Source organism: Stegostoma tigrinum, chromosome 18 (genome assembly GCF_030684315.1).
Source record: "Stegostoma tigrinum isolate sSteTig4 chromosome 18, sSteTig4.hap1, whole genome shotgun sequence".
Taxonomy (NCBI): domain Eukaryota; kingdom Metazoa; phylum Chordata; class Chondrichthyes; order Orectolobiformes; family Stegostomatidae; genus Stegostoma; species Stegostoma tigrinum.
Window position 1 is genome coordinate 2,548,004 of NC_081371.1, and position 27,765 is coordinate 2,575,768.

General features: G+C 45.6%; 1 protein-coding gene across 2 annotated transcripts in view; it reads right to left on the minus strand.

Moving 5' to 3' along the window:
• LOC125460912 (differentially expressed in FDCP 6 homolog) overlaps positions 1 to 27,765 on the minus strand; it is a 56,055-nt gene that overhangs the window by 3,080 nt on the left and 25,210 nt on the right. For both annotated transcript variants that reach the window (XM_059652233.1, XM_059652234.1), the window contains exons 5-11: positions 12,661 to 12,807; positions 11,287 to 11,395; positions 10,747 to 10,937; positions 10,136 to 10,243; positions 8,236 to 8,402; positions 6,260 to 6,440; positions 1,831 to 1,921 (exon numbers count right to left, since the gene is read on the minus strand). In XM_059652233.1, coding sequence (XP_059508216.1) covers positions 1,831 to 1,921; positions 6,260 to 6,440; positions 8,236 to 8,402; positions 10,136 to 10,243; positions 10,747 to 10,937; positions 11,287 to 11,395; positions 12,661 to 12,807 — 994 coding nt within the window. The remainder of the gene's footprint in view (positions 1 to 1,830; positions 1,922 to 6,259; positions 6,441 to 8,235; positions 8,403 to 10,135; positions 10,244 to 10,746; positions 10,938 to 11,286; positions 11,396 to 12,660; positions 12,808 to 27,765) is intronic.

Sequence of the window (27,765 nt, forward strand, 5' to 3'; positions counted from 1 at the left end):
CAATGTAAAGGGCTAAGAGCCTACAACATTCCTGTCACCCCCAACTCCATTCTGTGGCTACCACGGAAATCTCACAACACCACTGCTGCTCCATCTACTGCTCTACAGTATCCCCTAAAACCAAGTCCACACTCCACGCCGATCCCAGGGGCCCTGACCCAGTGCATCACGGTGCATTGTCTGCATTGTGATGGTGCCAGTTCTCCGTTTAGGTTTTTGTGCCATTCTCCCTGCAATCCAGCATGTTCTTCCTTTGCAGCAAACAGTCTAATTTCCTCTGCAGCGCTCTGACTGAAGTCTCTGAGGCAGTTCCAGAACTGAAACACTTGCTGATGCAAAACATTTCTTTCCTCATATCTATGTTGATTTTTTTTGCCAATTACTTGAAACCTGTGTCATCTTGTACTCCACATTCTCACTGCTAGGAAAGGTTTCTCTCTGCCTTTTCTGTCCAGACTCCTCTGACTTTGAAAACTTCCTTTCAATATTCACACCGCCAAGAAAAAAAAGCTCCTAAATTTTCCAATCTATCTCCACAATTCAAGTGTCTCATTCCTGAAACTAATCTCTTCTGCACCCCCTCCAACACCTTCATGTCATTCGTAAAGCATGATGTCCATTACTGCACACTACAAACCATGCAATGTGTAGCACAAGTAAACCATTCATCCCATCCAATCTGTTCTGCCATTGAATGAAATTATGGCTAACCTAATAACCGTCAACTTCACTTCCTTGTCTTTTCACTCTAACCCTTAATTCCTTCCCAAATAAAACTCCATTTCAACCTTGGGTGTACTTATTAACCACCTCTACAGCCCTATGCAGCAAAGTATTCTACAACCTCACTCCCCCATGAGAGAAAAAATTTCTTCCGCATTCCTGTTTTAAATAGGTGACCCCTTATTCTGAGATTATCCCTTCTGGTCCTAGCCTCTCCCATGGCAGGAAACAACCTCTCCACATCTACCCAATCAAGCCCGGAAAGAATCTTGTTTGTTACAGTAAAGGTTACCTTTCATTTTTCCAAATCCCAATGAGTACAGGCCCAAACTACTCAATCTGTTGCCCTTTAAGTCCCTTTTAAATCATTCCCCTCTCACCTTAAACCTATGCCCTTTAGTTTTGTACTCCCCTGCCTTGGGAAAAAGACCTTGGCTATACATCCTATACATGTCCCTCATGAATTTATAAACTTCTACAAGGTCACCTCTCAGCCTCTGATGCTCAAGAGAAAATAGCCCCAGCCTGTTCAGCCTCTCCCTTTAGCTCAAACCTTCCAACCCCGGCAACATCCTTGTAAATTCCACAAGTAGCCTAATCAATATCCTGTACAGATGCAACATGACCTCACAGCTCCTATATTCAATGCACTGACCAATAAAGGCAAGTGTACGAAACGCATTCTTCATTACCCTGTCTACCTGCATCTCCACCTTCAAGGAATTATGACATTTATTATTACCCCTGTCTCTTCTTGATTCCCCATTGTTACTTCCCAGCCCCATTTTCTAAGCTTTTCTTACCTTCTCTCTTCCTTTTAATACATTTAAAGAAGCTCTTGCAGTCCATCTTGATAGTACTTCAAGTTTACTCCCCCAAATGTACTTTTCACCTCTTTCTTTTCTTCGTCATCCTGTGTTGAACTTTTGTTTTATAGAAGTCATTACAGAGTACTGGGATATTATACGTTTTGTTAAGCATAGTACTCAGTGCTAATCCTAGTATTGAGCCTATTCTACACCGGTTTCCCCAGGGAAGAGCAGAGGTCACACAAGCCCAGCGTGACTGCACAGTACCCTCAGCTGATGCCCCGGTTTATTCCCTTACCCCCAGGCACAATCGGCTGCATCAGTCGATTCAGCTGCACATTCCAGTGTTTCACGTGCTGACTGGCTCTCCTCCTCATTTGCTCTGCCACCTGTGAAGAAAGGCAAAGGGTAAATAACGACAGCTCACGTTCATGGTCACCCCATCAGCTAAGAAACTGAGCTGGAGTTGGCCACAGTCAGCAGCATCCCATCGCAGGAACAGGGCAGGCACGACCAGGGAGGAACCCAATGAGTGGTAGGGAGCACATGCAGAAGTCAATCTGACATTTCTAGGGCCGGTTCTCTTGCTCATTCTGATTTTTGGCTGATTTTCCACTGGGAAGGTGCGGTCGGTGAGGGAGCTATCCCAATCTGAAAGATCTTGAGGGTTCAATAAGATCTAACCTTCTGAGGAAGTTTATCAAACTGTTGTTTGCATCTATCTTTGGAGTGTTTCGTTGGTATAGTTTGCTGGATAGCATGCAAAACAATACTTTCCATTGTATCTCAGTGACAATAATAAATCAAATCAAATAAGAGATAACATTACTCTACACCTAACCCACAATCCTGCAATTCCCACACTTCCTTTCCCAATCAGTCCAATCCTACTTTCGTGCTTACTCTCTTGTTAATATCCTATCTGATTCAATGATACATTGATAGATGTGCCTGTTCCTGGCAATGACAGCATTTATTACCATAACCTTAGCATCCATTGAGAAAAGTGGGGTGAGCCCATGTTCTGCAGGAAACATCTGCCGTGTGGCTGGGTGTAAAGTTTGGGAAATTCAACCCAGAGGCAACAAAGGGACACATTTGCATGGCAGGGTGGTGTGGAGGTCATGGGTTTGGAAAGAGCCTTGGTGAATTTGTACAGAGCATCTTGTAGACGGTGCACACTGCTGCTCCTGAGTGTCAGTGGTGGAGGGAATGGATTTGGTGTCAATCCAAGCAGAAGCTGCTTTGTCCTAGATGGTGTCAGTTCCTTGCGCGCTGTTGGGGCTGCACTCATCCAGGCAACTGGGGAGTATTTCAATCACACTCCTCAGTTGTGCCTTATAGATAGTTTTGGGGAATCAGGAAGTGAATTACTTGCTGCAGTATTCCTAGCCTCTGACCTTCCCTTGTAGCTACTGTGTTTATATGACAAGCCCAGTTGAGCTTCTGGTCAATGATGACTCTCTCTTTCCCCAGTGCAATGGTGATGGGTGATTCAGTAATGGTATGGAATGAGCTGCCAGAGGAAGTGGTGGAGGCTAGTAAAATTACAACATTTAAAAGGCATCTGGATGGGTATATGAATAGAAAGGTTTTAGAGGGATATGGTCCAAAAGCTGGCAAATGGGACTAGATTAATTTAGGATATCTGGTCAGCGTGGACAAGTTGAACTGAAGAGTCTGTTTCCCTGCTGTACAGCTCTATGCATCTGTAAGTCACCCGAATCTCTCAAATTCTTCCATCATTAATAAATGGTTAGACCTGGAAATTACAGCCCAGTCAATCTAACCTCAGTGCTGCAGGCATGATTATAGAGAATTAAGAGGGACAGAATTTATCTGCACCTGGAGAGATACAGACTGTGATAGTCAGCATTTGTTCAGAGCCAGCCATGTAGGCCAAATTTGATTGAACATTTTGAGAAGATGACCAGGAGTGCTGGTGAGGTTAATGTATTTGATGTCATCTGCGTAGATATTAACTTTTGACAAGGTCCTGCATGGCAGACTGGTCAAGCCCACTGGATCAAAGGCAAAGTGACATACTGAAACCAAAACTGGCAAAAGGTAGAAGGAGAGTGTGACGGTAGGGGATCTGTTCCCAGTAACCGGGCCTGTCCTTAACAACCGGGCCTGTTCCCAGTGACCAAGCCTGTTCCCGGTGACCGGGCTTGCTCCCACGATGTGTCCTATTCCCAGTGATTAGCCTGATTCCCATGATCGGGCCTATTCCCAGTGACTGGGCCTACTCCCCACAACTGAGCCTGTTCCCCGTGACCAGGCCTGCTCTCAATGGGTTTCTGTAGGGCTCGGTGGTGTGGCCCATGCTGATTTGGGGTGGGCATTGATGATTTCGACTAAACTGTAGGGGGTATGTTCAAGAAGTTCACAGAGGAGATGAAAACTGGTCGGGCGGTAAATAGTGAGGGGGAGGATACTGAAACCTGCTGGAGGGTAGCAACGGACTGGTCAGCAGAGGCAAATGGAATTCAATCCAGAGAAATCTGAGGTAATGAATATTGGGAGGTTGAACAATGTAAGTGATTACTGGTCCCTGATGATTGGCAGGACCCTGGGTGATATTAAAGATCACAGGGACCTTAATGGGCACACCCAGAGACTCCTGAAGGTAACAGGGCTGGGAAATAAGTTGGTTAAGGAGGCATACAAAGCAGAGAATACAAGATCAAGGGAGTTATGCTGGAACTGTTTGAAAAAAAATGTTGGTTGGAGTACAGCATGAAGTTCTGTGCACCAACTTATAGGAAGATTGTGATTACACTGCAGAGGGCACAAAAGGAGATTTACCTGCTAGCTGGGCAATGAGGAAAGATTGGTTGTTTTCCTTGGAGCCGTGAGGGTTGGGAGGGGACCAGATGGAGGTGTATATGATCATGAGGGGCACAGATAGGGTGGATAGGAATGGCAGGAACTGCAGATGCTGGAGATTCTGAGATAACAAGGTGTAGAGCTGGATGAACACAGCAGGCCAAGCAGGAAGGTTGACGTTTCAGGCCTAGACTTGAAGAAGGGTCTAGGCCCGAAACGCCAGCCTTCCTGCTCCTCTGATGCTGCTTGGCCTGCTGTGTTTATCCAGCTCTACACCTTGTTATCTCTAGGGTGGATAGGAAGGCAGTTTTTTCCCCCTTTGGGACAGAATCACTAACCGGGGGCAGACGTTTAAGGGAAAAGTTTGAGGAAAGCTGAAAGGGAATTTTTTCACCTGGAGGGTGGTAGGAGACCAGAACTCATGGCCTGAAAGGGGACATTGAGTCAGAAATCCTTGTAACAATTATTTATAATTGAAATATTCACTTGCATTGCCCTTGTTTCCAGTGCTATGATCCAAGAGCTGGAAAATGGGATCAGTGCAGTCAGATCTTTGTCGATAGGTGCAGAAATGATGGGCTGAATGGATTCCTGTGTTGTAAATGTCAATGTGTCCTCTTTTAAATGAAAAACAGCCCCAACTTCTCCAATTTATCCACATAACTGGAAGGGTTTCAGCCTTGGGAAACTTATCTGCACTCTCTCCAATACATGCCAAAAATGTGGGCCCCACAACTGTACACACTTCTCCAGCTTACCACTGTCTTATGTATAACCAACCTCTCTGGGACTCTACACTCAGTAAAGCCAAGATGCTATATCCTTTACATCAACCACTCTCTACTCTGTCCTACCTCCTTGAATGGCTTATGCACATATTCCACACCCCACCACCTCCCACCCCCACCAGCCCAAGGTCACATTGTTTCTGCATTCCTTTAGAATTCGTTTTTTCGTGTCTCTCAGGCTTCTTCCCATCAAAATGAATCTCTTAACACTTCCGTGTGTTGCATTTCACCTGTCACTTGCCTGTTGATTCCGCCTTCTCTGAACTGCTTCCAAAACAATGCTGTCCTTCCCTGAACAAAGGAAACCAACTCACTGTGCTCTAGGTGCAGTCTCACCAATGCCCCTGTACAACCACACGTATGGTCTGTCAGGGACAACTGAGGTCAAGGCAGGTCGGCTGATGGAGGTAGGTTAATTGAAAATGACTAGGTGAGAAATTAAATGGGGAACAATTCCTCACTGGTATTTAAGTTGGTAGCTTGAGAGTTGGAAAAGAAACTTGGACCAGAAAAGCAACTTCTTTTAAGATCTAGGTGTCGGACAAGAAGTCTCCTGCTTTTATGCTCGATTCTCCCTTTTCAATAAATGTTGACATTCCACCCACCCCTCTTAAAACATCGCTAGATACCAATCACAGAATCGCTGAAGTGTGGAAGCAGGCCATTTGGCCCATCAAATTTTGTGATGGAGCATACGTTGTTCTATTCTACCTTCCAAGGTCGCATTTGCCCACATCATGCCCCATCTTCCAAATCTGGGCGCCCTAACCAAGTGACCCCCACCCCAGGCAGCCTCCACAAATTACATTGGGAAAGAGAGCTACATAGGCTTGGTTAGCTTAGTTGGGTAAATGGCTGGTTTGCAATGCAGGGTTCCGGCAATGTTACGGGTTCAATTCCCACCACAGGCTGAGGTTACTGTGAAGGACTCTCCTTCTCAAACTCACCCCTCACCCTGAGGTGTGATAACCCTCAAGTTAAACCCTCGCCAGCTTTCTCTCTGTATGATGAGAGAGCAACCCTATGGCACGATGGCCACTTTGTGTCTTTGAGCATAGGGTGGGATGGGCAGTGGTCGAGGTCCGCTGACAGTCCCCGGGGGTCACTCACAGCGAGATCTTGCTTGTTCCGTTGCCTGCTCTCTCTCAGTTGCTCCACGGCCTTCTGCAGAGCCTGGGCCTTGGTGGTCAGCCGTTGCTGCTGCTGTCTCTCCTCCTGGTGGGCGAGATCGTGCTGCTCAGATCTGAGCATCATCAGTTCCTTCAGCTTCTCCTCCTCCTCCTGCAGCAGCCTTTAAGTGGGGGTGGGGGGGTGGTGGAGAAAAAAAAGAGACCAGTGGGAACAGGGGCATGCAATGTCAGGTTTAATCAGGCCAGACAAGCATGCCTGGCTGTGTTCACACCCCACAGTACAGATAGATAACAGAAAAGAGCTACTTGTATTCCTCAAGCCTTTCTGTTCACATGCTCAGGCCATGCCAAGATACTCTCCAGACAATTAAAGAAATATTGAAATACAGGAACAGGAATAGGCTGTTTTGGCCCTTCGATACTGCTTCCCCCATTCAATATTATCGTGGCTGATCATACGAGCTGGTGCGCTATTCCTGCTTACTCTCTGTACCCTTTGATCCCTTTAGCTTGAAGATCTACATCTAATTCCTTCTGGAAAACATTCACTGTTTTGCCTCAACCGCTTTCTGTGGCAGAGAATCCCACGGGCTTACCATGCTCCGGGTGAAGACGTTTCTCCTCAGAGTCGGAAACAGATCCCCTCCGTCCAAGTTGTCCACGCTGATCATAATCACAAACCAATCTAGTCCCATTTGCCAGCATTTGGCCCGTATCTCTCTAAACCTTTCCTATTCACGTACCCATTCAGAAGCCTTTTAAATGTAATTGTACCAGCCTCCACCACTTCCTCTGGCAGCTCACTCCATACACACACCACCATCTGTGCGAAATATTTACCCCTTAGGACCTATTTAATCTGTCCCCTCTCACCTTAAGCCTCTGCCTTCCACTTTTGGACTCCCCTAGCCTGGGCAAAAGACCTGACTATTCACTCTATCCATACCCCTCATGATTTTATAAACCTCTATAAGGTCACCCCTTAGCCTCGGACACTCCAGGGAAAATAGCCGCAGCCTATTCAGTTTTCCCCTATGGCTCAAACCCTCAAATCCTGACAACATGCTTGTAAATCTTTTCTGAACCCTTTCGAGCTTAACAACATCCATTTAATAGCAGGTAGAACTGAACAGTATTTCAATAGTGGCCTAACCATTGTCCTGTACAGCCGCCCCTTGACCTCCCAACTCCCATACTCAAGGCACTGACCAATAAAGGCAAGTGTACCAAACATCATCTTCACCATCCTGTCTATCTATGACTCCACTTTAAGGCTCAAAGCAGGAGAGAGGTTTGCTGTCTTAGCCCTTATATTATCAAGTATCCTGATGTGAAACTGAGCTCCCACACCATCACCACTGCTAACAGCTTTCTTTAAACACTGGAACGCTGGAGTCTAACACTTACCAAACTGTCACAATGCAGATCTGTCTTCTCCCCATCATCCACCAACCATTGAACCCAATACAGAAGGCATCAAAACATTCATAAGTCATCTCTTTCCCACCAGCTAATCTCCTTTTAAATTGTAATAATGCCATTTCAGTCATTTTCTAAACATCTCCTTTAAGCCACACCCACTAGCATCGGAGCAGAAATAAGCCATTCAGCCTATCAACTCTGCGCTGCCATTCAATGATATCATGGCTGATCTGATAACCCTCAATGTCACTTTCCTGCCTTTTCTCCAGACCTTTCAACTCCCTCATGGAGCGAAGCAGATGGATTTTTACAACAACTGATGCTATCTTCATGATCACTGTCACTGAGACTAATGAGAAAAGGTGTGAATCGAATTTAAATTCTAGTAGACACCATGGCAGGAATCGAACTCTGCAGCAATGGGTTACCATAAGAGGTTCCCCTGGGAGCCCCGCACTGGGCCAGGACTATTTTAACGGCTTTCTTAGTGACTGGGGAGAGACTGCCCCCTGACCCTCACTCCTGGTACTGCACCTTGCCTGCGCAGATCGCACTGTCTGCTCATTGCTGTGGGCCTCAATCTCAGCCTTTAGGGCCTGCTCCAACCCTCGCTGCATCGTCTCCAGTTCCTGAATCCGCTGGCGCTGGGCACCGGCCTCCTGCTCCTTCCGTTCCATCACCAACTGCATCTGGAGCTTGTCCTTCGAAGAAAGAAGGAGATACGCAAAAATGCAGCAGCTCATACCCACCACCTTGCAGTTCAATGACACGTGTTTCTGCCACGTGGAGTACCCTCTTCCCTGCTGGAGCTGGTGGGCAGAGTCCCATTCCATAGATTCCCCCCGCTCCATCTCCGCACTTTGCCCGTATTGATTGACTGGGAGTCAACATCAATGGTAGGGGCTGGGACACCCCATCCTCACAGCCCTCTGCCAATATGGCTCGGCTAAGGCAGCAGAACCAGGACACTGTAGGCAGGCACCCATAGAGTCATCCAGCACGGACAGAGACCCTTTGGCACAATTTGTCCACGCAATCCCAACCTGACCTAGTCCCATTTGCCAGCATTTGGCCCATATCTCTCTAAACCCTTCCTATTCATCTCCCCATCCAGGTACCTTTTAACTGTTGTAAATGTACCAGCCTCCACCACCTCCTCTGGCAGCTCGTTCCATATATGAAAAAGTTGCCCCTCAGGCTCCTGTTAAATCTTTCCTCTCTCACCTTAAACCTATGGCCCTCTAGTTTTGGACTACTCTACCGCAGGAAAATAACCTTGTCTATTCAGCCTATCCATGCCCTTCATGATTTTATAAAGGTCACCCCCCAGCCTCTAATGCTCCAGGTAGAGAGAGTCCCAGCCTATTCAGTATCACCAAAACTTCAAACCCTCCAATTCCAGCAACATAGAATCCCTACAGTGTGGAAACAGGCCCTTCGGCCCAACAGGTCCACACTGAACTTCAGATCACGCACCCAAACCCATCCTCCCATAGCCCAACTAATCTACACATCCCTGGACACTACGGGCAATTTAGCATAGCCAATCCACCTAGCCTGCGCATCTTTGGACTGTGGGAGGAAACCGGAGCACCCGGAGGAAACCCATGCAGACACAGGGAGAATGTGCAAACTCCACACGGACAGTCACCCGACGCTGGGATTGAACCCGGTCCCTGGCGCTGTGAGGCTGCAGTGCTAACCACTGAGCCACTGTGCCATCCTGATAAAACTGTTCTGAACCCTTTCCAGTTTAATAACATCTTCTGCAGGACACATCAGCTGCTGTACAGACCTCTTGGGACAGACTGGGACATATTTATCTCTTTACTGCCAGCTCTCTCTCACTTTTGGGGTATGGGTTGGGGGGGTGCAAATTGCTTCTTGATAGCTGTAGACTAGCTTATACCATAACTGTTTCTGCCCTTTCAGAATGTGAACATTTCTTGTTCTGGAATATTCCATCCCTCCCCCAGCTGTCTAGGAGAAACACCAATGCAGATTCTAGCATTGCTGCTTACAGTGGTAACTGTGACTCTCCCGAGCTGGGAGATTTCTGTACAGGCATACACATACATTTTCAAACAATCGCAGAATGGGGACAGCACAGGTAGATTCCAAATGGTCACCTGGAAACTCCGTTCTTTGTGTGTGGACAAGGATCAGTTGCAGGCCTCATGAACCAGCCTGTACCTGGGACTGGATCCAGCTCCAGGCCTCATGGCCCAGGGCTGCGCCAGGACTAGATCCAGCTCCAGGCTTTGTAGCCCAGTCCTGGGCCTGGGGTTGGATCCAGCTTTAGGCCTCCCAGCCCAGGCCAAGGCTTGAACCCAACTCCAGCTCCAGGCCTCATGGCCCAGTCCGGGGCATGGGACTGGATCCAATTTCAGGCTTTGTGATGCAGGCCTGGTTGTAGGCCTCCCGTACTTCTTACCGACTTGGCCTTTTGCAGCTGCATCTGTAGTTTCTGCTGGAGCTCCTCGTGCTGCTTCATCCAGTGGAGCTCCTTGGTTCGCCAGAGGTGCTGAGCTTCTTCCTGTGCCTGGGAGAGCAACAAGGATTTTCAGAGACGGAGGTGGTGAGAATGATGGGAGATGTTTGAGGTTTGTCTCTAGTAGCCATGGTGCTATGATGGGAGATGAGAGCAGGAGGATTACTATCACTGAGGAGCGTCCTGTCTGGACAGTACAGAAACCATCCAGTCAGTTCAGATAAAAGACCAGAGACGCCATTTTGGATCCTCCATCCATTCTGGATTTGTGTCTAATCTCGGGGAGTGGGGGAAAGGAAACATGGATCTGCCCTCAAAATCCCAATGAGGGGATGAAAGGAAAAAGAAATAGTGTTCTCACACTCACACTGAGTGCTTATAGTTGGTCCAGCATGCACAGGGTGCTCACACTCATTCTCACTCACACAGTCAGTGCTCACACTCGCTCTCACACACACAGTATGCTCCCACTGCTGCAGTGACAGTATGGGGTTGGTGAGGGTGGCGTGGTACACATAGATCCAGGATGAGAGAGCCGTGCGTGGCACTCGGACCTGCCTGAGCTGCTCGAGCTGTGCCAGTTGTGTTTCCCTCTCGACCTGAAGCTCTGCCAGCCTGTCCTCCTGTGCCTTCTTCTCCAATAACCTGGTAGCTGCCTGCTGTCGCTGCTCTCTCCGTCTCTCCTTCTGCAGCTTGTGCACTGAGCTCTTGTTCTCCGCCAGGATCCAGATCGCAGCTGTGATACCTGTGCCCAGACACGACAAAACAGAATCTCACCATCATGACAGCAGCTGCAACCAAATCACAGACCAACGGGAAGCAGGACAGTACAACTGTGCCCCTCTGCCACTATTCAGGAGGTACTGCAACTTCGCAAGTCGGCAGCTCCGCCCCGTCTTCTCAGGGTCAACTAGGGATGGGTAATTCTCGCTGTCCCAGCCAGCGACACCCGCATTCTGTTATGAATCGAACTAGGGCTCCATGAAAACTCCACTCGGAGTCCCGGAAATGCAACGGTCACAATCTCCCCACCTCCTCCCTGGGAGCAGACAACATAGACACGGCTCTCCCAGTGAGCTCCATCTGTCACTTACTGTCTATCCATTCCTGTCTCCGCTTCAGGTCTGAAGCACTCAGCTCATACGTACGGTTTACGGTCTTTATACAGAATAGGCATCGCTTCCCTTCCTTATCAGGGAGCATCTACAAGACAGCAATACATCCACAAGTGAGGAACTGACTGCAGAGACTGAGGCAGCAACATTAATAAACAGCAAACAGCAGAGAGAAAAGAGTTGGCAGCAAAGTGGGAAAAGCTTTTGGTCTATTATAGAGTGTTACACAGTGACAGATCAGTCCCCACCAGTGCTGTACCCCAGTGCTATACAGTGACAGACCTGTCCCCACCAGTACTGTACCCCAGTGTTATACAGTGACAGACCTGTCCCCATCGGTACTGTACTCCAGTGTTATACAGTGACAGACCTGTCCCCACCGGTACTGTACCCCAATGTTATACAGTGACAGACCTGTCCCCCACCGGTACTGTACCCCAGTGTTATAGAGTGACAGACCTGTCCCCACCAGTACCGTACCCCAGTATTATACAGTGACAGACCTGTCCCCATTGGTACTGTACCCCAGTGTTGTACACTGACAGACCTGTCCCCACCGGTATTGTACCCCAGTGTTACACAGTGACAGACCCATTCCCACCAGTACTGTACCCCAGTGTTACACAGTGACAGACCCATTCCCACCGGGACTGTACCCCAGTGTTATACAGTGGCAGACCTGTCCCCACCAGTACTGTACCCCAGTGTGATATAGTGACAGACCTGCCCACACTGGCACTGTACCCCAGTGTTATACAGTGACAGACCTGTCCCCACCAGTACTGTACCCCAGTGTTACACAGTGACAGACCTGTCCCTACCAGTACTGTACCCCAGTGTTATACAGTGACAGACCTGCCCCCACTGGTACTGTACCCCAGTGTTATACAGTGACAGACCTGTCCTTACCAGTACTGTACCCCAGTGTTACACAGTGACAGACCTGCCCCCACCAGTACTGTACCCCAGTGTTATACAGTGACAGACCTGCCCCCACCGGTATTGTACCCCAGTGTTACACAGTGACAGACCTGTCCCCAGTACTGTACCCCAGTGTTACACAGTGACAGACCCATTCCCACTGGTACTGTACCCCAGTGTTATACAGTGACAGACCTGTCCCCACTGGTACTGTATCCCAGTGTCACACAGTGACAGACCTGTCCCCACCAGTACTGTACCCCAGTGTTATACAGGGACAGACCTGTCCCCACTGGTACTGTATCCCAGTGTCACACAGTGACAGACCTGTCCCCACCAGTACTGTACCCCAGTGTTATACAGTGACAGACCTGCCCCCACAGTACTGCACCCCAGTGTTTGACGTGTCAATCTAGTGCCCAAGGCTATCACCTCCACAGTGCTGTCCATATCTAGGTGAATTTCCCCCTTCTTCTCCTTAAGGTCCTCATTGAGATAGTAGTGGATGTTGGAAGCCTTTAGGACGAACCAGCGCTCATTCCAGTTCCTTCGGACATTGCCTTTCTTCCACATGTATCCCTGCAGGACAAAAGCAGGAGGTGAGCTCAATCAATGAACAGGGCTGGGAAGTTCTGGTAAATACAGTGAGAGGGCCCAGCAGATTCCAGTAGGGCTGCTAGCTCTCAGCGTTTAGCCTCAGGGTGGGACATCATGTTTACTTGCTCCGGATTTTCCAATCTGATCAACTAGCTCTCCTCCACGGATTGTCATCTCGTTGCTCAGTAACGGGTACAAGAAGCCTTGACAGGGTAAATGCAGAGATGATGTTGCCCCTGGCCATGGGAAAGTAGGCAATGGTGGGGGAAACTACAACAAGTGGGAAGACAGTCTCAGAGTAAGGGGAGGGAAGGAACAGCTTCAAATGGAAAATGGTGAACCTTTAAAATCCTCTCTTTCACACACTGATGTCCTTGTGCTGAATGAGACACCAAAAGATTTTTTGAGATAACACAGTGCGGAACTGGAGGAGCACAGCAGGCCAGCCAGCATCAGAGGAGCAGGAAAGCTTACTTTTCAGGCCAGGACCAGCTCCACTCTGTGTTATCTCAGGCTCCAGCATCAGCAGTTCTTACTATCTCTAAAAGACTTTTTGAGATTTCCAAAAGGTTTCATTATGAACCATTAGTTTATTACAAACATCAGTTTCCACATAGCCCCCTGGTCCCTCTCTCTGTCCAGGCTGGGTAAGAATACAGCTCTTTTTGCTCCACCCCCAACCGCCCCCCCCCCCCCCCATAGAGAGAAACCCAACACCAAATTAACCAATAAGAACTCAATGTTTTTAGATAGTGAAACCTTCCATCAAGTTATCTAATCACTGAACTAAAAACCAAATCTTTTCTTAAAAAGAAAATTTAATAACCATCTCCAATTGCCTCATTATGAACATGCCCGCCAGGGGCAGTGTAGCAATAAGTGATGGGGGAGGGTGGAGGAACATTGAGGAGGACACTGGAGGGGGGAAATAATGCACTCCAGCCCCTGTGGTGCCCATCGTTCTCTGAAAGCACCAAGGTCATGAGTAGATACAATGGTGCTCCATCTCCAAGGCCACCGAGGCACAGTCACAGATACAGAGGAGGAGCCAAGAGCCAGGAATCACAGCCTGCTGTTTATAGCCAGTTTGGCCAGGCCCAGGAGAAGACACAACCGTTCTGTCCCATGTTTGGTAGCAGTCTCATCTTTCAGCCCAGATCTGGTATGAATCATTGCAATAGGGCTAACATTTTCCAAGTAAGACTCTAGGCGTAGAATTACTGATCCTGCTTAATTTCCCAACACATATATTTGAAAGCTCCAGAAACTTGACTGCCAAATTTGAATTTCTTCCTAATTCAATTAATAATCTTTTCCCCTAAGGCATTAATGGCCCCAGTCCCCATCAACACGTATCACAAAGATGCCTGAGAGTTTTCCATGAGAATGCCGATACAACAATACTGGGTATTCATTCAGTTGTAATTACACAATAACTCAACGATAATACAGCAGACCCCTACTGAAAAATACCACACTGGAGATGCGTCATTTTATCCAAAAAGATATTTACTTAATTTCCAGAACTTCCCGGTATTCCTAGAGTTTCTTCAGGGGCTGTAAGGATACTTCCATTTGAAGCAGGTTACCCTGAAAGAACACCACTTTGTTATCTATAGAGTTACACTTCCAAGGAAAGTTTGTTAAAATGGCTAAAAAGAATTTCATAATTCACTTCCCTATTTTTGAACACTCCGGGAAGTGCCTTTTCCGAGTCTTTACATCGCTCGACGATGTTTGTGTACTCTCTAGCATAGGAGAGTCAAGCCTACTCTCTCTCACTCAAACATTGCTCAAAGACTCCAGCTACCAACCCAACCTTAGCCATAAGGGCCCCATGTGGTATGATCTGTCCTGTATGGAATCCACCTGTGTGACAAAGTAGGTTCTCTGAAAGATTCACATTGAGACATGGTCTCTTACTGATAGATGTATCCCCCTGAACAGTATTGAGCCTGCATCTTCTAGTTCTCCATTATCATGTTCCCTACAGCCCTCGTCTCTTGTTCTTTATCTTGGACATGGAGCCAGTTTGTATATTTTCCTGCGGACATTATTGTGCCCACCATCTTGTCACCTGACTCTGCTTGCCAGTAATCAACCCATGAAGATATTTTAGGTGAAATATCTCCAAAGAAAAGATTTTCTCATGGCCTTCACAATCAGTACATGTATCAGTGTGCATCTCCTGAGCTCTAAAGTCCTGCCCCTCTGGTTCCAAATTCTAGAATTCATTAACGTATGCAATATATGGGGTCATTTTTCATCAATACCTTCTGCCACATTCTCAGACTCCGAAAACTCAGAACACATTGCAGTAGTACTGAGCAATTCACCTTTATAGTCTAGTTGTATATGTACATTTTCCCTAGTCACATTCAACCACCTATCTTGCTATTCCCTGTGTCCCTCTCCCTCATGTGACCAGATTGGAATTCTTCCTTGGACAGCCCCATGCAATGTCTCAATGCTTTTTCTATCAGCGTGTAATCCTTCCAGATAGGAGTAAATGAATCACAGCTGATTGAAGTTCCTTCTGGTGTGAAGGATCATCGTGTACTATCGAAGGTCACTTTGGGTTTTGTCTGGATATTAAGAACATAGAACAGTACAGCACAGTACAGCCCTTCAGCCCATGATGTTGTGCTGACCTATTATCCTACACTGCATACCCTACATTTTACTATTCTCCATGTGCCTATCCAAGAGTCACTTAAATGTCTCTTCTGTATCTGACCCCACTACCACTGCTGGCAGGGCATTCCACACACCCACCACTCTCTGTGTAAAGAACCTACCTCTGGCATCTCCCCCATACCTTTCTCCAATCTCCTTAAAATTATAACCCATGTAATAGTAATTTTTGCCCTGGGAAAAAGTCTCTGGCTATCCACTCTATCTGTGCCTCTTGTACACTTCTTTCAAGTCACCTCTCATCCTTCTTTGCTCCAATGAAAACAGCCCTAGCTCCCCCAACTTTTCCTCATAAGACCTGCCCTCCAATCCAGGCAGCATCCTGGTAAATCTCCCCTGCACCCTCTCTAAAGCTTCTACATCTTTCTTATAATGAGGGGACCAGAACTGAACACAATTTTCCAAGTGTGGTTGAACAAGGGTTTTATAGAGATGTAGCATAACCTCGTGGCTCTTAATTCCCCTGCCAATGAAAGCCAACGCAGCATACATCTTCTTTACAACCCTATCATCTTGGGTAGCAACTTTGGGAGATCTATGGACATGGACCCCAAGGTCCCGGTGTTCCTCCACCTTGCCAAGAATCCTGCCATTAACCCTGTATTCTGTGTTCAAATACGACCTTTCAAAATGAATCGCTTCACACTTTTCTGGGTTGAATTCCATCTGCCACTTCTTTGTCCAGCTCTGCATCCTGTCAATGCCCCATTGCTACCTACAACAGCCCTCCACACTATCCACAACTCCACCAAACTTCATGTCTTCAGCAAACTTACTAACCCACCCTTCCACTTCCTCATTCAAGTCACTTATAAACATCACAAAGAGCAGAGGTCCCAGAACAGATCCTTGCGGAACACCACTGGTCACCGAGCTCCAGGCTGAACACTTTCCATCTGCTAACACCCTCTGTCTTCTATTGGACAGTCAGTTTTGTATCCAGACAGCCAATTTTCCCTGAATCCCATGCCTCCTTACTTTTAGAATGAGCGTACCATGGGGAACCTTATCAAATGCCTTGCTACAATCCATATACACCACATCCACTGCTCGATGTTCAATGTGTTTTGTTACATCCTCAAAGATATTAGTTTGTTTGGACATACTCCTCCCAACTGTGTACTGCCCATGCCAGGGCTGTTTGTAACTCTCAGATCTGCCAGTATTTTGCACAACATGTCATCACTCACTGCATGGTTTCTTTAACACAAGCCATTTCTAAATGGACATTTCAGCAGCTCTATGTATAAGCACAAGCCTTAAGACCTCACATGTCTTGAAAGACATCTTTTGCAAATTCACCTTCATTATCCATTAGGAATTCTGTTGGTATTGCAAGGCATCTTCCAACACACAAAATGTAACAGAAATGTTCTGATCTCTGTCCCATGTCTCCAGATCCAGGCAAAAAGAAAACTTACAACTGGTTGTGGGGATATCTTTCAGTATTTCATTTGATAATACACTGCAATGTGATCTCTTCCACAAAGGGATTTGTATCCTTTATCCATAACGTTAACATTGTCATTGAGTCATACAGTATGGAAATAGATCCTTCGGTCCAACTCGTCCATGCCTACCAGATGTCTTGAATTAATCTAGTCCCATTTACCAGCATTTGGCCCAAATCCCTCTAAACCCTTCCTATTCACACACCCATCGAGATGCCTTTTAAATGTTGTAACTGTCCCAGCTTCCACCACTTCCTCTGGCAGCTCATTCCATCCACGCACCACCCTAACAGTGCATTAGTAGTAGCTTTAGTTTCTGTGAGTTTATACAATTTCCATATCATCTTTGCCCTATCAGCCAGGCTCCCACCTACAGAGGCCAGCAACAACTCTTAGTGAGAAATGCCCAGTTTCTCAATGGATTAGGAGAATGCCTGGATCCTCTGGATTGCAGGTTTACTGCTTTACTGAACACAAAGGTGTTCTTATTCTTCCAGTCTGAATACATTACCCATTTTTTTGCTCAGTTTTAATGGGGTGGTTGCGGGGGGGGGGGTTGGGGGGGTTGGGGGGGGGGGGGGGGGGAGGGTGGTGGTTTTGTGCAACTCTGCTGATGTTAGTGCTGATGAGATAATCCAGCTCAGCATTTTCACAGGGGAGAACCAGTCCCTGTAAAGATAGTCACCATCCCCAAAGCAGATGGAACGTTCCTATTCTTTGTGCCCATTTGTCTGTTTTGTCCAGTGTTTCCAAATTACAGTTAAGCTATTCAACACCACACACTGCTGAGATACAGCCTCTAGCAGTACAGTCAGAATGCAATTCAATGAGTCAGAAAACAAGGAGGGAAAGAGCAGGGCCCTCAAGCCTACCCCACCCTCAATAAGATAATAGCTAATGTGCCCAAACATCAACTCCGCATAGCCCTCGATTGTGCATTATTTCCAAACTCGACCTCTTCCTTAATTACTTTCAGCGATCTAAGCTCCACAACTCTCTGGGATAGAGAATTCCAGACATCCACTCCCATCTGAGTGGCACGGTGGCCGAGTGGTCAGCACTGCTGCCTCCCAACGCCAGGGACCTGGGTTCGATTCCACCCTCGGGCGACTGTCTGTGTGGAGTTTGCACATTCTCCTAGTGTCTGTGTGGATTTCCTCCGGTGTTCCAATTTCCTCCCTCAGTCCAAAGATGTGCAGGTTAGGGTGGATTAGCCATCCTCAATTGCCTATTGTGTGCAGGCTTTGCAGATTAGCCAATGGGAATTGTAGGGATGGCATGAGGTCTGGTGGGATGCACTTCAGAGGCTTGTTGTGGGCTCGATGGGCTGAATGCCTGCCTCCACATTGTAGGGATCGTATAATCTGAGGGAAATTTTAAATGAGTTTCCGAGATAACAAAGTGTGGAGCTGGATGAACACAGCAGGCAAGCAGTACTATCAGTGTCCCCTTTTTCCGTAACTATGTCCTTTAACTTGAGATTTCCCCACTAATAGAAATATCTCATTAGTACCAACATTCTCAAGGCCACTCAGAATTTTGTATTCCCCCTCATTCTTCTAAACCCTTATGAATAAAGGCCTAAACTCTTTAGGAATTCTTGATAAATCTGTCACCTCATCCCAGGAATCAGGCTCGTAAATCCCTTTCGAAGTTGTATGCGTTGCCAGTAATTTTTTTTTAAATAAAGTACAGAGTACTGATGTGGTCTCACCATCACCCTGTACAACATTTCCCCCTTTTAACTCCAACTCCCTAACGATAAAGGCCAAAATCTCATTTACCTCTTCAATTACTTGCTGCACCTGCATGCTAACATTCTGTGTTTCATGCACGAGAACACCCATCTCACTGGGCTGCATTTGTTTTTCTGGTGTTTCCCACTATTTAAATAATAATCCACCCTTCGGTCCCTTCTACCCAAGTGTGTGACTTCACACTTTCCTACACTAACCTCTATTCATCAGGTTTTTGTCCTCTTACTCAACCTATCTGTATTCCCTTTCAGATTCCTTATGTCTGCATTACAACATGCTCTTCCAAATATTTTCCTTGTCAGCAAATCTGGATACATTACATAATAATAACCAAAAGAACTGCAGATGCTAAAAATCAAAAACAAAAACACTGCAATTGCTGGAAAGTCTCAACAGGTCTGGCAGCATCTGTGATACTGTTCTGAAGAAGGGTCACTTGACCTGAAACGTTAACTCTGATTTCTCTCCACAGATGCTGCCAGACCTGCTGAGCCTCTCCAGCAATTTATGTGTTTCTTTCTGGATACAGTACACTCTGTCCTCTCCTCCAAGTCATTAATACAGATGGCAAATAATTGAAGCACCAAGACTGATCCTTGTGGCACTCAACTTGTTACATCTTTCCAACTTGAAAAATACACGTAATCCCGAATCGGTTTTCTCAGTCCTCCATCCATGCTACCACATTATCCTCTGAAACTTTGATATTATCCAATAACTGCTCATGTGGCACCTTATTAAATGCTTTTTGGAAATTCAGATACACTCCGTCTACTGATTCCTCTTTATCAATTCCGATAGTTATATCCGCAAACTCTGACAAGTCTGTTACAGAAGGTTGGCTTTTCACATTGACTCTGTTTGATTGTCTCAACTTTATCTAGATGTCCTATTTCTTCCTTAGCATCTTCCAAATGACAGATGTTGGACTAACTGTTATAGTTTCCTGCTTCTTGTCTCCCTCTCTTCTTGGCCTGGACCATCACATTAGCGGTTTCCCAATAGGCTGGAACCCTCCCGGACTCCAGTGAGTTTCGGAATACTGTGACCAATGCCTCCACTATCTCTGCTGCCACTTCCTTTAAAAGCCGTGGATACAGGACACCAGATCCTGGTGACTTGCCCTTCAGTCCAATTTGTTTGTGAAATGTACTGTCCCTTATGCTCCAGTTATACAGAAGCCTGGTTCGGCCACATCTGGAGTATTGTGTCCAGTTCTGGTCGCCCCATTACAGGAACGATGTGGGAGCTTTGGAAAAGGTGCGGAGGAGATTTACCAGGATGTTGCCTGCAATGGAGGGAAGGTCTTACGAGGAAAGCTTGAGAGAGCTAGAGCTTTTCTCTTTAGAATGATGAGGGATGAGAGGTGACTTGAGAGAGGTGTACAAAATGGTCAGAGGTATAGATAGAGGGGATAGCCAGAGACTTTTTCCTAGGGTGGGGGTAGCTATTACGAGGGGACATAGTTTTAAAGTGAGTGGAGGTAGATATCGGGGAGACGTCAGAGATAGGTTCTTTCTCAGAGAGCGGAATGCACTGCCGGAGAGGGTAGTGGAGACGTCCTCACTAGGGACATTTAAGCAGCTATTAGATAAGCATATGAATGACAGTATAAGGTAGGGGTGGAGGTTAAATTGACTTTAGGATTAGGGTAACAGTTCAGCATAACATTGTGGGCCAAAGGGACTGTACTTTGCTATACTGTTCTATGTTCATATTAGAGACAGTTATGAGATCTTTCCTCCCATTAGCACCTTGCAAACTACAATCTTTAAAATGTTTACAGTGCCCTCCAACAAGACTAATACAAAATATAGTGTACATTATCTGCCATTTCCTTGTCCCCTGTTATTAATACCATAGCTACACCTGACAATGATTCTGCACTTACTTTAGCTCCATTCTTTTTACAAACCCATAGCAAACAGGCAGCTTTTATTTCTGGCCAATTTACTTCCGTAGTCAAATTTTCTCCTTTTTTGTTTATTAAATTTTTGTCACTGGCTATTGGTACATTTTTAAAATAAATTCCAAGTCTTCTGATCTACAGCTGGCTTTTGTTGCTTTTAGTTTTTGACTGCCTAGATTTCTTAATCACCTTTATCAACCAAGGGTGCTTTATCATTCTCAATCCTTTTTGACCAGAGTAAGGGTTTGGTGAAATAACTGCTTAAATGTCTGCCTTAGGACATCCATTGACTTTTTCACATTTGGATTTCCTTTTCCCTCAGTTTGCTTTGGATAGCTCTTTCTTCCCTGTATTTGCCCTTGTTTAAGATGAGAGCACTGATTTGAGACTCCAGTTGCCCTCACTCAAACTGGTATGAAATTCTACCATGTTTTAATCACTGCACTCTGGAAGACCCATAACTGTTACAATTGTTTATTTACCTTGTTACCCAATACTAGATCTAAAGTAGTCTGTGCCTGGACACGTTCTGAAATATATTGCTCTGAGAAACAATTTTTGATGCACTTTAGAAATTAATCTTCCATGTTTCTCTTGCACATTTGAATTTTGCAGTCAAATATGCAGATTAAAATCATCCATGGTAACTGTATGCTGCTTAAATGCTTCCATTCAGCAACTAAGGTACTCATGAGCCAATTTAAGTCTTTGAACACAAACATATTACTTTCTTCATTGTTCTCAGATTCACCCTCAGGACTATATTCAGGAGTGTTGCTGCAAATACTTCAGTCTTTACTCTTGGCCAATTCCTGACATTGTGTAATTTAGTGACACATGAGAAACACCTATTAGCTATTCTTCATGCATTTCATCTGTTGCCAGCTGTCACCCAATCCTGTACTTGCATTTGGAAATCTATCAAAGTTTTTGCTCCCTCCTCCCCTGCTTTTAAAAGTGACTCAGGAAATCCAGCATCATACATGGATCAGTGGCCAGGCCCTCTTCAGTGAGTCGGTAATCAGAGAATCTCCCATTTCAGCTTCAGCACACCACCTCGTTCCCCGACCAACATCCCTGTCTCAAGTTTGCAGTAGTGCCCCAGCACAGCTCAGCACGAGCTGGAAGAACAGCACCTCATTTTCTGCTTGGCAACTCTCCAGCCTTCTGGACTGAGCATTGATTCAACAATTTTAGGATTTGAGGCATCTTCTCCTGTGTGCTCATGCCAAACCCCCACACACCAGGCCTGGTCATCACATAGGCTGCCATTACACACAACCCTTCATCGGCCACTGCTTGTTCACTAACAGATAGTCATTCTCCCAGACTGATCATTATCCACTTTTCTGTCTGTCCAACTGTTCTTCTCTCTTTTTGGGTTATATCTCCACCTTATCATTTACTGTTTACTCCCTCCCCTCATTCTGCATAATTAAAATATTTTCCTACCTACCATCAGTTCTGAGGAACGGTGACTGGTCCTGAAATAAAAATCATAGAATCCTTACACTGTGGAAACAGACCCTTCAGCCCAACAAGTCCACAATGACCCTCAGAGCATCCCACCTCAACCCATCACCCTATAACCCACCCAATCTTCATGTCCTTAGACACTATGGGCAATTTACCTAGCCTACACATCTTTGGACTGTGGGAGGAAACCAGGGCACCCGGAGGAAACCCACACAAACACAGGGAGAATGTACAAACGTCACACAGACAGTTCCACCCCCTCGCCGGGTGGAACCACACCCGGGTCCCTGGGTACTGTGAAGCAACGGTGCTACCCACTTTCTCGCCATGCCCCAGTAGCACTAAGACAACAAAAAAACTTACAAAGTTAGGGGAGGGGATGAGGCTAAATTAAGTGCATTGGAGCACAAAAGATTGCACTCCAGCCCCCACAATACCTCCTTCTCTCTAAAGGGTAGACGCCACATAATTAATCTCCAAGGAGACCCAGTCACTAAGGTAACCGTGGATGAGGGGCAAACTGTCAGGACTGATGAGAACCTGCTCCCACTCATGGTCACTTTAGCCAGGCCCAGGAACAGGCCCACAACGAGATCATCCTTTCCCCACACCAGGCACTGGGCACGGGACTGATGTGCAGCCAAAAAGAACAACAAAAACACCTACTACAGTAGCAACATTTAAGCCCAGCCATCTCTATTCTATTCACTTCATTAACTTGGCTCTTTACTTATTTTAAAAATGAATTTCTTACCGGCACCCTTCAGCTGTAATGACATCTCCGGATTTAAACCACATGGCCAATCAAAAGTGACATGGATTAAATACCCACCAACCAGCTACTTGTTTTCCTGTGACATCACACTGCAGTTCTGTTCAGTAGAGGGGACTTTAATTCTTGCCTTCACTGCACTTCTCACACAGGTCTGCTCTTTGAATCAAGCTGCTGTCCCTGTGCTCTCTCCCTCCATTTATGCTGCTGTCCCTGCTGTTAAGAAGGCATACAGTGTTTTAGCTTTTATTAATAGAGGGATCGAGTTCCGGAACCAAGAGGTTATGGTGAAGCTGTGCAAAACTCTGGTGCAGCCGCACTTGGAGTATTGTGTACAGTTCTGGTCACCGCACTATAAGGAGGATGTGGAAGCTTTGGAAAGGGTGCAGAGGAGATTTACTAGGATGTTGCCTGGTATGGAGGGAAGGTCTTACGAGGAAAGGCTGAGGGACTTGAGGCTGTTTTCATTAGAGAGAAGAAGGTTGAGAGGTGACTTAATTGAAACATATAAAATAATCAGAGGGCTAGATAGGGTGGATAGGGAGAGCCTGTTTCCTAGGATGGTGACAGCGAGCACGAGTGGGCATAGCTTTAAATTGAGGGGTGAAAGATATAGGACAGATGTCAGAGGTAGTTTCTTTACTCAGAGAGTAGTAAAGGAATGGAACGCTTTGCCTGCAATGGTAGTAGATTCGCCAACTTTAGGTACGTTTAAGTCATCATTGGATAAGCATATGGACGTACATGGAATAGTGTAGGTTAGATGGGCTTGAGATCGATATGACAGGTCGGCACAACATCGAGGGCTGAAGGGCCTGTACTGTGCTGTAATGTTCTATGTTCTATGTTCACTGTCTCTCTCACTCTCTATTTAAGCTGCTGTTCCCCCCTGCCTCGCTCTCTCTATTCAAGCTGCTGTGCCTGCTTTCTCCCTGTCTCTCTCTGTTGAAGAAATGGCATGTTATAAAGTGGAAGTTGCCCACCCCTCTGAGAACTTAAACCAAAACACCCAAAGAGGAGCAGCTTGTCCTATAATCTGTAAAAGGAGTGTGAAAAGTGGTGTAACCTTCCTTTCAGCAACTCCTAGGGGGTAAATAAATAAATCCTGACACTCATTTTAAAATCAACAAGTAACAATTTATCTAACTCTTCAGTGAACAATTTAACTATACTATTACCAACCCGAATACATTCTTTCTAACTGCTAATTATTCCTGAATAAAGCAAGATTCTAATGATAAAGATAAAGTGTGGAGCTGGATGAACACAGCAGGCCAAGCAGCATCTTAGGAGCACAAAGGCTGATGTTTCGGGCCTAGTGCCTGGTTCAAATTGATTGGCTAAATTCAAAAGCCTGTTGTCTTGGTAGGAAACTGTTGCCTGGCTTGCTAACTGTACAGCCTTTCAATGCAAATGATGCAAATTGGGTGGTACTGCACACTTTCAAGCTGCTGCTCACAGACATGAACTTTAAATCTCTAAGTATCTGATCTTTTGAAGGGATCACATAATGTTTTCCCCTCTAGCACTTTACAAACACCAAATTTTATCTTCCTGCCTCCCAACAGTTCCCCCCTTAGGGAAAAAATGAACACTCATTATAAAAAGATGCTTTATTTTTGATAAACCTTAACTCCATTATTTTACTGGATCCATAGCTCATTAATCTGGAGTTAGACATTTTATACTAATTCTGTTTATATATAACATTGAATATTACCATTTCTATATTACGTAAGCATAGGGCAGCGCAGTGGCTGCCTCACAGCGCTAGGGACCCGGGTTCAATTCCAGCCTCGGGCAACTGTCAGTGTGGAGTTTGCACATTCTCCCCAGGTCTGTGTGGGTTTCCTTCGGGTGCTCTGGTTTCCTCCCACAGTCCAAAGATGTGCAGGTTAGGTGGATTGGCCAGGCTAAATTGCCCGTATTGTCCAGGGGTGTGTAGGTTAGGTCAATTAGCCATGGGAAATGCAGGTTCATATGCACAGGGTAGGGGGATTGTTCTGGGTGGGATGCTCTTCGGGGGGGGGGGGGGGGGGGGGGGGGTGTACTCGTTGGGCCGAACAGCCTGTTTCCACACTGTAGGGATTCTATGGTTTTTCTTTTAAACTTATGATAAGGCATCCATGATAATATTTTCACAACCAGTAACAGTCTGTAAATTAAATGTTTGTCATATGAGACTCCAATGAAATAACCTGGTGTTTTTGTCCTTAAATCTTTCCACAAATGTCAAAGTGTTGTGATCGGGACACACAGCCATCTGTGATGCAATGTTCGCAATGTAAACATTAAAATGTTGTAAGGCCAGGACCAAGCTCACTAACCTTTTTCCAACGGCTGAATATTTTTTCTGATAGATATTGGGTTTTTTTGAAAAATAACCAATTGGCCTTTCCGTTCTACATCGCCCTCCTGTAACAACACAGCTCCAAGCTCGACATCACTAGTGTCAATGGTGACTTTGAAGGGTTTCAAGAAATTTAGTGTGGCTAAAACTGGCGTGGTGGTTAACACTGCTTTTAAATTCTCAAATACCTCCTGGCATTGTTCTGTCCACCGGAATTTCATGTTTTTTTCAACAAATCTGTCAACAGTACCACCACGCTATGAAGGTTTGGTACAAATTTACTGTAGAAACCACTCAATCCTAAAATTTGTAGCACTTCCTTCATTGAGGATAGTCCTGGAAATTGCTTGATGGCCTTTGTCTTCACGTTCCTCGGTGTCACCCATCCATATCCGGTATTGAGCGTTACTTCCACCATTGCAAATTCTTCACCAAGTTTATGACCAACGTTGCCTTCTATACTCTCTCAGTGAGCCCTGGCAAACGATCCATGTGATCTTTCCACTAATGGCTAAAGATGACTACATCATCTATGCAGACATCACAATTAAATCAATCCTGCAACAACTCTGTTCATAAGCCTTTGAAAAGTGGCTGGTGTGTTTTTCATTCCAAAAGGGCATTACTTTAAATTGATAATAGCCATTTGGGGTTACAAGAACAGAAACTTCTTTTGCTCTCTCCAAGAAAGGTACTTGGTAGTAACCAAAATGTAAGTTCAACTTTTTGATGCAAGTGGTTCATCCTACTTTTTCCACACAATCCTCCAGCCTTGAAATTGGGTATGAGTCAGACTTGGTCACAGCGTTGACCTTCCGATAATTTGTACAGAATTGTTGAGTGCCATTAGGCTTTGGAACCAACACAATCAGCGAACTCCACTCGCTTTTACTCAGCCTGATCATGTCTTCTTGGAGCATCACTTCCACTTCCTTCTAAACCCGCACTATTTTGAAAGGATTAAGCTTGCAGAGATGTTGTTTTATTGGAACAACATTCCCTAGTGTCAACCTCGTGTACTATGGAATTAATCCTCCCCTTCTGTTTTGACATAGGTCCTCATAGCATTAAACAAGTCTTCAATTCAGTTCTCTGTTCCTGGGACAGTAGCTCATTACCCTGTCTCATTCCTTAAGGACTTCCGGATTATTCAATTTATTCAAGGCAGATCAAAGTCCAAATCATTTGGATTTGATTCCTCACTGAACAGGAGTAACTAACATCCCTTTCTCTGGTCCCTTTTCCCTGTCATAGTAACGTTTCAGCACGTTCATATTACATACCCGATATAATTTTTTCCGATCTGGCATCTTTACAAGGCAATTCACCGGATTTAACTTCTCAATCTGATAGGGACCACTAGCCCTTACTTTGCAAGGATGGTAATAGCATCAATACTTTATCCCCATGGGCAAACATACAAACTTTAGATTTCTTATCTGCTTCTTGCATCATTAGGTGCTGTGCCACCTTCAAATGTTGTCTAGCTAATTCACCGTCTCTGTTTAATCTTACTCTCACCTCAGATACATAATCCAACTGAGAGATCTCTGACTTTGCACCTATCAATGTTTCCCTAATAATTTTTAAAGGCCCTCCTACTTCGTGTCTGAATATCAATTCAAATAGAGTGAACTGAGTCGATTCATCTGGGGCATCTCTAATGGCAAACAATATAAATGCAATATCTTTATCCCAATCATTCGAGTAATCCTGGCACTAATCCCTCAGCATGGCCTTTAGGGTCTGATGCCACCTTTCCAATGCTCCCTGGGATTCAGGATGGTATGCAGTTGATGTAAAGTGTTTGGTGCTGAAACTATTAATGGCCTCCATAAACAATTTGACAGTAACATTGGACCCTTTGTCTGACTGAACCTTCCTGGATAGTCCATAATGGGTAAAGAAAGCAAGCAACTCCTTTACAACATTTTTGCCTTGCTATTCAACAATGGAATTGCCTCTGGAAACCTGGTAGACACATCCAATATGCTTAGCAAATATTAGGTCCCACTTGGTTTTAAGGAGGGGGCCTACACAGTCAATTATAACCCACATAAAGGATTCTTCAAATGCAGGATCTGGCTTCCATGGCACTGGTTTTATTACTGTCTGTGGCTTTCCTACCATCTGACAGGTACGGCAGAAATGGCAAAATTCAACCACATCTTTACGTAATCCAGGCCAATAAAAATACTTCTGTATCTGAGCTTCAGTCTTCCTCACTCCTAGATGACCTCCTACAGGTAATCTGTGTGCTACCCACAATATCTCCTGTCTGTATTTTATCAGCAACACAATCTGGTGAACTTTCACCTTAAGATTTTATCCTTAAGTTAACAGCATTCGGGAATACATTCCAATTCGTTTTCCGATCAGGCTTTATGATATAAATCCCTTGTTGTCTCATCTTCTTCTTGTAGCTCCATCAATCTGTCAGAACTAAACACTTCTTTCTGATCCTTTACCATCTCATCAAACAGGCCGTCAGCTAACTGGATCTCAACTCCTTCATCTTTCTCTTTTGTTTT